The sequence below is a fragment of the Pollicipes pollicipes genome, unplaced genomic scaffold, assembly GCF_011947565.3.
Source record: "Pollicipes pollicipes isolate AB1234 unplaced genomic scaffold, Ppol_2.1 Scaffold_3447;HRSCAF=4054_pilon_pilon_pilon, whole genome shotgun sequence".
NCBI classification, from domain to species: domain Eukaryota; kingdom Metazoa; phylum Arthropoda; class Thecostraca; order Pollicipedomorpha; family Pollicipedidae; genus Pollicipes; species Pollicipes pollicipes.
The window spans coordinates 35,653,187-35,663,098 of NW_023596297.1; the positions used below are offsets into that span (position 1 = coordinate 35,653,187).

Consider the following 9,912-nt stretch of genomic DNA (forward strand, 5'->3'; position numbering starts at 1 on the left):
ATAATCAGTATGTGATGAAATCTTGCATTCACATCGCAACGCATACACGTAATGTTCAATGTCTTTGGTTGATGCTGTACATCATTCGATTGTCTCAACGCAAAGCCCTGCATGTGAATATAAATCTTACAGAGACGATATATCTGCAGTACAATACGCCGCTCACCATCAATTGTGTGCATGTCGCACTATACAATCTTCACGTATCTTTTCTCGCGTGCCAACACTAAATCAGTCCATGACTTTACTGAAGAATCATCCAGCAGATGACAACTGGCGTCATGTTTCACATAAATGGCGCGCGCTTCGTGCGTTCTGTTAAATATGAGCGTAGCGTCTTGCGAACAAGTAAAACGCACACTTTGACTCACCCACCACGAAAACGCACGTGTGTTAGTCTCTCCATCCGGCACGAATAAAACGCAGCGGGGCGGCCAGCCTTTGATCGCCTGGACTGTCACGGGCCGCGGCGTGGATCAGAAGTGCGCCGTTTCCGGCGCCCCTCCGCGCCGGCAGTGTCAGCGGCCCCGGGGCCGGCAGCGGACCCACGCGGGATCCGAGACCGGCGCTCGAGGCGCTGCCAAACGGGACCCGACGCTGGCGCCGAAGCCGGTGCGGCAGTCACGCGCCGCCCGGCCGCCGCGCGACGCGTGAGGCGCCAGGCGTGAGGCGCGTCTCGTGGGGAGGGCGCGGGCCGGGCCAGCATGGAGGCCGTCATGGTGGTCAGCGGGGCGGCGTACGGCCTGGCGGCTGTGGCGAGGCAGCTCGCCGGACAGACGGGGCGCGAGCGACTGGCCAAGACGTCGGAGGCTCAAGGTGAGGTCTCGACACAGTCTGGAATCGCACTCGTGAAGGTTTGTATTTTGTCATAAGTGCTTTGTCTATTGATGTAACCTTGCGTGAGTAATGTGAGGAGACGCTAGGTTTCACCTTTAATAGATGTACTAAATATGTGCTCCGCAAGTTCATCACACATAGGACGAATGTGAATTCGTCTTTTTATGTCTGTTCATGGTTTTATTTGCCGCACATCAGTAGAGACTAATGTTATTTAAACCACTCACGCCGACACGACTTTTGCACGCGTAGCCTGAGAAAATCATTCGAGTGCATCTCGTGACTCGATTACCTCGAAAACCTTTCGTTCACGTGACTGGGTGTAGTTGTTTGTTACTGACCCCCAACGCAACTGTATCCTCAAATGTCTATATGTTGCCAGCGGTGTCAACATGACATATGCAGCTAGACTCCCTGACGTACGCCAAGAAAGTGTGACTGTGCTTGCCCAAGTGACGTATGCAAGTTGAAGGACCTAGCGACCATAGCGTTGTTGTGGAGGCTCCCTTCTGAGCACATATCCGTAGTTCTGCATGACCCCTGACTCTGACCTCAGTTCCAGTGGAGTATCGATCCGGGTACGGCAGCTCCAGCTCCAGCTACGGTGGAGGGGCCAGCCTGGAGACGGCCCTACTCTCTCTCGCCTTCCTCGCCTTTGCTGTATTCGTCATTCAAAATCTGCAGGTTTGATGCCCTTGGTTTGTATTAAAAGGGCAAAATCTTTATAGTTTATGGCATTCCCAAGTTGTGTTTCCAGGCTATTTCAGTCCTTAGCAAAAGAGACTCGAAAGGAGGCGATATTGTATGATGTTTGTTGAGCCGTGCTATTACCTTACGCTATATAAATTTATAAGGCTAGTGTACTTGCTATGAATGCTATGGGCAGGCCAGCTCATCATTTCAAACATTGTTTCGGAAGTCTCTCAGTATGTAAACATTTTTTCATTAGCTTTGGTGTCGGTATATTTTTATTTGAAGGGTATCTTAGACATTGTGATGGCTACTGGAATGACACCCTGAGCTCGTCGAAACAAGCCGGCTTCGTGTTTTATTTTGAATTTCTGTTTGCTAGCTCCTCCGATAAAGAGATGATGTTTGTTCTCTGGGTGTGGCTTCCGAGTCCCATATCACACGGTCGCACCTACGTTTTGTGTGGTCAATTTGCATTAAACTGATTTAGGCTAGTTCGAAAGTAATGTCCATTCAGCTGCATGTAAGTGCCGTTGGTCCTAACCAGGCTAGCGAAATAAGCAACCGCGAAGTAACCGATCCTGAATCATATGATCTTAAATGACATCATCGCGAATCACAGATCATTATTTGCGCTCACGACTCGTATCGTCGGTTGTAAAAGGAAATCCTGGATTTGTATACTTCTGACGCCAGGCTGATTTGTCGGAAGCTCATAGCCCAGCCGATGTAGTCTTCTCTGAACGTAAGTGTGGCATTGAGGATGTAAAGCCTACGAAACGGTCGAGGGACTGGAATCATATGACCTGACGTATGGTGCATCGCTAGCACATTTGCAAGCGCAAACAAAACAAAAAACATCCAAAAGTAACCGCGCAGTAAGCACCACGGGACAGCGCAGCACCCGACGGGAGACAAACAGCCGAGCCCGCAAGTCAGGTCAGGAGAAAACACTGTGGAACATGTCGGGGAAGCACACTGTCAGACATGTCAGGGGAGGACTGAGCCGACTTCGATGACTGGACCGGATTGGAAGCGAGCGGACGAACGGACTGGATCGGGCTGTGCGTGCCATTTTTCCATGACATGACATGACAAAGCGAGACAGGGAAGGGCAGGGCAGGACAGCGCGGAGCAGGACAGGGTAGCGAAGGATAGGACGAGGTGGTGTGGAGCTTAGCAGGACCGGACGGAGGAAGGCAGAGTAAGACATGCCAGACACTAGGTAAAGTGGGGCGGAGGAGGGTAGGGCAAGGCAGGATAGGACAGGAAAGTGCAGGAAAGGAAAGGTTAATGTAGGGCATGGAAAGGACGCACAAGACAGAAACAATAGCTCTGTCCTGGTTGGTCTGATCTCGTTCCGTTCCGTTCCCGTTCCGTTCTGCGTTTTCGACCGGAGCTCAGAGTTGCGCCATTAACAGCCGCAATGCACCATGAGTCTGGCGTGAATATAGGTGGCAGCACAAACGAATGCATTCAGTCGCCGAAGTTCGGCAATTGTAAAACAGTGATGTCGGCTCAGATTTCTGTAGCATTGAAATTTTACATGAAACTTTTCCGCAGTGTGGCTGTTACGTTAACGGAACAAACTATCCCTCGAGAGATATAAAGATTGAAGATAGAAAATGGTGATCATCCGCCAAACAGTCTCATGCCCACGGCGAGTGAATGGAAGTCTTTGTGCTGCCATCTATATCTATATCGGAATCGTACGCTCTGGCTATAGATAGCAACACTAAAATGTTGCTACAAAGCGCATATATGGGCTCTGTCGATCTTTCGTCACACGAGAAGGTTTCTACGGTCCGCCTCCCGCTGTCACTACTCATTAAGAATGTTGGTGTTGCCATACCTGGAAGTGTTTGCTTTTGTCATGTCGGTTAAATGACCTGACATGTTTGTGCTTAAAGGTTTCAGCATTTAAACTGTATGTCGGATCAAATAAGCTGTATATTGGTTCAAGCAGCATCTCTTAACAACGCAAGCCTGGTTCTCTTGCCTTTTCCAAGGGGCGCACATATATATTTGCTTCCGGTAGTCAAAATTCAGTCTAAAGGGGTGCAAATATATTTTTCCCTCCGTTACAAAAAAATTCAGGAAGAACATCATATCGACGGGAGGCCCCATGTTCTGGATTCAAAAGGTTCTTTTAGAAAAGTGGGCGAGAGTTTAGGTAGAGTGCGGCCCGAGATGCCGCGGATCGTCTAATGGAGGGCCTTATATCTGTTTGCTCTTCTTGAAAAAAAAGTTTTTTTGTTTTCCGGCTTCTTAAAAAAGTTATTTTTGTGTCCCTGCTGCTGTTTTATGTTTCCGCTCCTTCACCGAAATATTTTAGTTCTTGAGTTGAGATGCATTTTGGTTAACGCTTTTGATAAACTGTCTAAGGCTTTCAGTTTTTTTGCGGTGTGCCCAACTTTAAGGGAAACGTGTCTGGTTGTCGCATGAGGTAAGCAATACTAAGCTTATGTTCGAGCCAATAAATGCCAGAGCAATACAACGCCTATAGTACTCAGAAACTTGCTACGACTGTTCCTCCGCGTCAATTGCTCTGTTACGGCGCACGGGGTAGTGACGTCAGCAGGGTGTGTTGCGCTCTCAGGGCGCACGGGTCAACTACTACAGAAGCTCGTTCTCCTGCTCTCGTGCACGGGGTAGTGACGTCAGCAGGGTGTGTTGCGCTCTCAGGGCGCACGGGTCAACTACTACAGAAGCTCGTTCTCCTGCTCTCGTGCACGGGGTAGTGACGTCAGCAGGGTGTGTCGCGCTCTCAGGGCGCACGGGTCAACTACTACAGAAGCTCGTTCTCTTGCTCTCGTGCGCGGGGTAGTTACGACATGAGGGCGTGTTGCCCTGTTCTGCCGCATCTTGTGGCAAGCATTGTCCGTAATTTAAGATTGATTTTTGCTGGTTGTTGGATGCATTATTTCTCGTGAACTTTACGTTTGCCCTGATAGTGGAGGGGGTCAATGCAACCCCTAAAGGTCTTTTAGCATACCTCTCCAAGATGCTGTGCAATCACTCCAAAATTTTCAGTAGCGCATAAGACATTTAATTCACGTGTTTTGGCACAAAAATCATCTAACTAGCTTTTTCGGATTCCAAGCAGCGGCGGTTTTCGAGGAGCACTGCACGGCGATTCACGGCCGACGAGCGGGACGGGCGGGAACCGGTGATGCCGCGGAACGCGCGCGGCCGGCCGACATGTTACATTAGCAAAGTCACGAGTCATAAAGATATGCTCAAAACGCATACAAATATGCACCATTGTGCTCAAAATTGAACCAGAAACACGCCAGTTCGTGTCTTTTGTCGCCAGAAGATATGATATCGCATGTATGATGAAAAGCTCATAAAACACTAATTTCCGGAAAAGTTAACCTCTAATCTGACCTAATGGGTTCAGTGATTGACCCGAGCGCACACAAAATGGCACCAATCGCGAGAAATTGTTAAAACTTATCTATTGGTGTTTTTCGCTAAGCCCTATCTTCTCTAGTTTGGGAACACCAGCGGGCACGTCGCAGTCTGCGTTATGGAAAACAGCGACTCGGGGCATTCGTGACAAGTTGTGCTAACTTATTTTTCTAACACTTTTTTAACGGCTCAGTTTATAACAGTTGGGCCTTTTTATTCAAACAGATCATCCCGAAGTTGTTCATAATAACATCGTGTCAATTGGCAATTTTGTGATGGCGTAATTTTGGGATTCTGGGATTGGTCTTTTACTCATCACTCATCACTTCTTGCCTAAGACATGCCATCTAAAGCTGCCCCAGGAAATTCCCACGTGAGCACGCTGATCTGTGTTTTGCTTATTGCGAGCGTCGATTGCGAGACAGGTGCTCCCTCTAGCTCAGCTTGTAGCGCCGACCACAAAGCTGCTTCTGGTGAGTTATTTGTCCAGCAGATGGACTAACAAATCAGACTGGATAGGAGTAACTACACGTGTAGATAAGCGATGGGTTAATAAACGTGTCAGATCTGCCTTCAAGCGTGGTTAACTGGACCACACGCGTCACTAGATGCAGGTCAGCACTTGGACCAGCATTAGGGTCATCCACCGTATGGTGCATAGAAGCGAAGCATGGTGCCGCGTTGTTCTCGAAGCCAACTGCCCTCGGAACATGCAAACAACAAGATTCCACTGAACCCACAATACATGCGCATTTGTCTTACATGCCTCCCTGGTAAGGATGGCCCGCCGAAGCCTGTCGGAAATGACATCGTTTCATTATGCGCAAGCATGAAAATCCACCACCTACAGGGATAAAGCATGACGACACGCATGCTACATGCAACCTAAACAACCGTAACTATTGGTGTATCTGTTCCCAAAAACCGAGCCGTCTGCAGACTGGGCTGCCTGCAGACAGAGGCCCCTCGTCGACGCTGTCTTTGACCCGTGTCCACAGGCGATCATCGCCCTGCTGACCGGCGGCGGCGGGGGTGGAAGGTCAGCGACCGGCCGGGCCACGCGCCCCAGCTCTGACGCAGACGACAGCCGGTTGTACGACCTTGACATGGTATCGGAGGTCACGCATCAGTTCATGCTGGCGCTGTACAAGTACAGCGGCTACTGACGGACGCTTAGTGGCCATAGGTGTTACTGACAAGTTGTTCGCGAATACGAATGCGGAGTCTTCGATGTAGATATCCATGCAGAATGTTGGCTACAGCGTTCATCGACTAGGATAAGATGCTATGGGCATGAATGTGACGTGTGCATATGACCTTGTCAAGTGCTCAATGGATTTCGTACGAATACAATTAATGGACAGATGTGCGTTCAATGGAAAACGTCGTGTCAAGGCCCTGCACCAGAAAACGGGTAGTAGTACGTATCTTTGGACGGCGTTTGATACTGTACCTTCTCCACAGCACTGGTTCAGTCACCACCTGGAATGTCATGCCGCATCCCTCATCAAAACTGTCCTCAACTCTCCTCACACTTGCACAGTGACCCTCACCACTAAAGCTTTATCATGGTACAAACAAAATCGTCCTCAACTCTTTCCACACTTGCACGCTGACTCTTACTTCTGAAGATTCATCACGGTACAAACAGGACCTCCTGGACAATGTCCGGTGTTCTCCTGCATGAAATCTTTAGACTGCCGGTGCGGGGAATTACGTTGAATGCGACGATCATTTCTTTCTGATCACTCTGTAACTTGAAGTCAGCTTCCACGCGCACTCCGCGCATGACTGAATTATTTTGCATCCCGGGCTGCACGACGTCGATTTCTTTCCCTTAATGTCGGGCAGGAAGTCACTGCCTGCATAAAGGGATGAAAAATGCACTTTGCAGGGTGTGACAGTGACTATGCCAATACCGATTTAAGCTTGTACAGTCTTGCTAGCCTTGCATGGAGCTGTCCAACTTTTGACAGCGTTGCAGCACCAGCTTCTTCAGCATTCTCCACCTATGTCTGCTGCACGTAACGTCTCGATGCAATGTAGGTAACGGTGCAACACACGGTACATCTTGTTTGACTAACAAAGGACACAGCTGACAAACGCAAACAAACGTGAATGTACGCACTCGGCGTGTGATACGCTACATTGTGATTTATCTCATTAAAGTGCGGTCAATCTGTCGATGAAACAAACCCGCAAACATAGCTATTGCGAGCCACAGCGCATTGTTCCAGTTCCAGTGCGCTTGACATAGCATCGCCAGCCGGCTTCTTTGACGGCCTGTTTCAGGACCTGCACGGCCCTCCGTGCCGAATGGTAGTTTCTCTGCATCAAAAGCGGCTGTCACGCCTGGGTAGCGTACAACAGCACGCCCGGTTTGGCATTTGTCCCGTTAAGGTGCCTGCTACGGTCGGTTCGCCGAAGCGGGTCCGTTATCTGTGGCGGCGACGAGCGCTGGCAGCTGCGGCGAGCCCGGCGCGCGGCCATGGTCTGGACGCAGTAGTGCGGGAGCGGCAGAGTCCAGTCCAGGCTCTTTAAGCCGCCTCACCATGACGGCCCGCAGCCTCCAGACGATAGCAGCGATCACACATTGCTCAGACGATAGCAGCGATCACACATTGCTCAGACGATAGCAGCGATCACACATTGCTCAGACGATAGCAGCGATCACACACTGCTAAGGCCGTTTCTGCAGGACGATTTAACACAGTTAACTTGGATAGGCAGGGTGCAGGCAAGAAGTACACAGGGGGCACATGTCCTCCCCCATTAGGTCACGAGGGCCCGAAAGGCCCCACGGGGCTCATCATCATGAATCAGACTGGAGGGCTCAAAGGGTCCGAAGGGTCCGAAGGACTGGCAGGAGGTCGTATTGAGGGACCCTTGCCTGCAGAGCCGCACCCCCAAAGATTATTTCATAGTTCGCGTCGATCGGAACCCCTGGGACACTGAGAGCCTCTTTGTTGGGACACTGAGAGCCTCTAAGAGACTGCCAACACCGACCAATCGGTTCCGCGTCAGTTCGGGTCCTTGGGCCGGTTTCCCAAGCAGGGACAAGACCGGGGCCTGCAACTGGCACTAAGGACATCATGCATAGTCAGTGCATCTGAAGCAACAAGGGCTCCCATGTGCTGGCCAGTATCCAATCCCAATACCTGGCCATGGCCCGTGTAAGTGTTCAACGAGAGATTTGAGGTCGGCAAAAGGCCCCAAGTCGGCCATGGATACCTTTGCAGAACAGGAAGAGAGACGTGACACCAAATATCAGAGTGCCTCTAGCGCTGGTCAGAGCTCTCCGACATTGACAGGAGACTTGATAAACGACAATGAAAGGATCCAAAAAGACACGATGGAACGGGTTGTGCCAGTCAGCGGCGGGAGGAAGTCCAGAGGGGGGGGGAGGGGGGGGGGACATAGGGTCATGCCCACCCTTAGGCCCCGAATAGGCCCATACTCACCGAAGGGACCCAACGCCGGCCGAACAGACGCAGTTTTTTTAACACAAAACGCAACAAAACTGGACGTCTTGGGGTTTCCTGACGACCAAGAACAGTCGCAAGCAAAAGGGAAGGAGCCACGAGCAGACAAAAGTTATTGTTCACTGATTAAGAGGATGGTGATAGAGAGATTTTAAGGTTCATTGCGCTGTTCAGTGGCCCTACGCTGTTCCTAGAGCCCTATATGTCAACTTGCAGGGAAAATGCGATTACTAAGGAGCCTTCCATATACTCCTTGATTTAGTTACACTTGCTTGAAAGGCCCCGTGCTATTGTCGGGGCTCTCTGCTGGCCCTCTTGTCAATCAGTGGTCTTCCACTGATTCTTCCCATTCGTCCAAAGGGCTCTATGCGCTATAGCCGTGGCCCCGTACGTTACACTGCTGGGGTATCCTAGTCTGTTCAAGGGCCCTCACGTTGGTTTCGGTTAACCTACCGCCACGCTCGCGATATGTTCATGGGCCCTCTACATTGGTCCTATGCCCGTCCACTGCCCTGTCACTTGCGGAGGGCGCTACGCCCTTGTCGGGGGCTCCATTTGTTAACCCCCACCTCGGGCATGCTCGATCTTTCGGGTGTCCTTCACGTTGGGTCTTAGGTGCTTCTAATGTTTTTTGATGGCGCTACACTGTTGTCGGGAGTCCCATCTGCTAACCGGCTCGGGCACACTCGATTGTTCGGGGGCCCTGCACATTGGGTCTTTGGTACTTGTCATTGGAATAAAGGATCCTACAAATGTAGTCTTACTATCTACTAACATGCCTGGGCACTCTTCATCGATGAAGGGCCCCTCCACGGATTCTTTACATTCGCCTGAAAGGCTCGCGGCTCACTCCTATCAGGGTCTTTTCTATTGATCTGCTCGGGCACTCCTTATCTTTCAGGAGCATTAATTCATGCACACTGGTCTTGGGTTATTCCCCTGTACTCAGAATGTCATGCGCTCTGGCCGGACCCTGTGTGTTATCCCGCCGGGGTACTCCCGACCGCGCAGCGTCTCACCATATGCGCTCTGGCCGAACCCCGTGTGTTATCCCGCCGGGCTACTCCCGACCGCGCAGCGTCTCACCATATTGATCTTAGGTTTTCCGCTTGCTTTGAGGACCCTACACTGTCGATGGGAGCCTTTTTGTTGGCCTTCCGCGACACCCTCAATTGCTCAGGTGCGGTCTCTTTTCGTCTTAGGCATTCCCTTATTACAGAAAGGCCTATGCCGTTGACGGGGAACTAAATCTTAATTGTAATGACAAGTACTTAATTGTAACGATAAGAATGTAATGATAATGATAAGGATCGGTGAGACCACCGAATGTCAGAGACATTTCGAGACGGACACCATTATTAGGTATCAAGTGGGATGCGGTGGTGGCGTAGCCGGGGCCTGAACCACAGACCGATAGGTCCTGAGTCAAACGCTCAGACCATTATACCACCACCGCCCCGAACATAAATCATCATCGCCCGCAGAGCTC

The 9,912-nt window shown here is 50.6% G+C and overlaps 1 protein-coding gene across 1 annotated transcript; it reads left to right on the forward strand.

Moving 5' to 3' along the window:
• The first annotated feature begins 650 nt into the window (after positions 1 to 650).
• Positions 651 to 6,266, forward strand: LOC119091218 (uncharacterized). The gene is made up of 3 exons (XM_037213863.1): positions 651 to 816; positions 1,394 to 1,521; positions 5,940 to 6,266. The coding sequence occupies exons 1-3, from the start codon at positions 705 to 707 to the stop codon at positions 6,105 to 6,107; spliced, it is 408 nt and encodes a 135-aa protein (XP_037069758.1). The 5' UTR covers positions 651 to 704; the 3' UTR covers positions 6,108 to 6,266.
• The last annotated feature ends 3,646 nt before the right edge of the window (positions 6,267 to 9,912 follow it).

Excerpts from the sequence above, each read along its gene's own strand:
- LOC119091218 (XM_037213863.1), top strand. The coding sequence starts at position 705 with ATGGAGGCCGTCATGGTGGTCAGCGGGGCGGCGTACGGCCTGGCGGCT. Across the intron at positions 817-1,393 it reads CAAGACGTCGGAGGCTCAAG|TTCCAGTGGAGTATCGATCC; the intron begins GTGAGGTCTCGA and ends CTCTGACCTCAG. Across the intron at positions 1,522-5,939 it reads TCGTCATTCAAAATCTGCAG|GCGATCATCGCCCTGCTGAC; the intron begins GTTTGATGCCCT and ends CCGTGTCCACAG.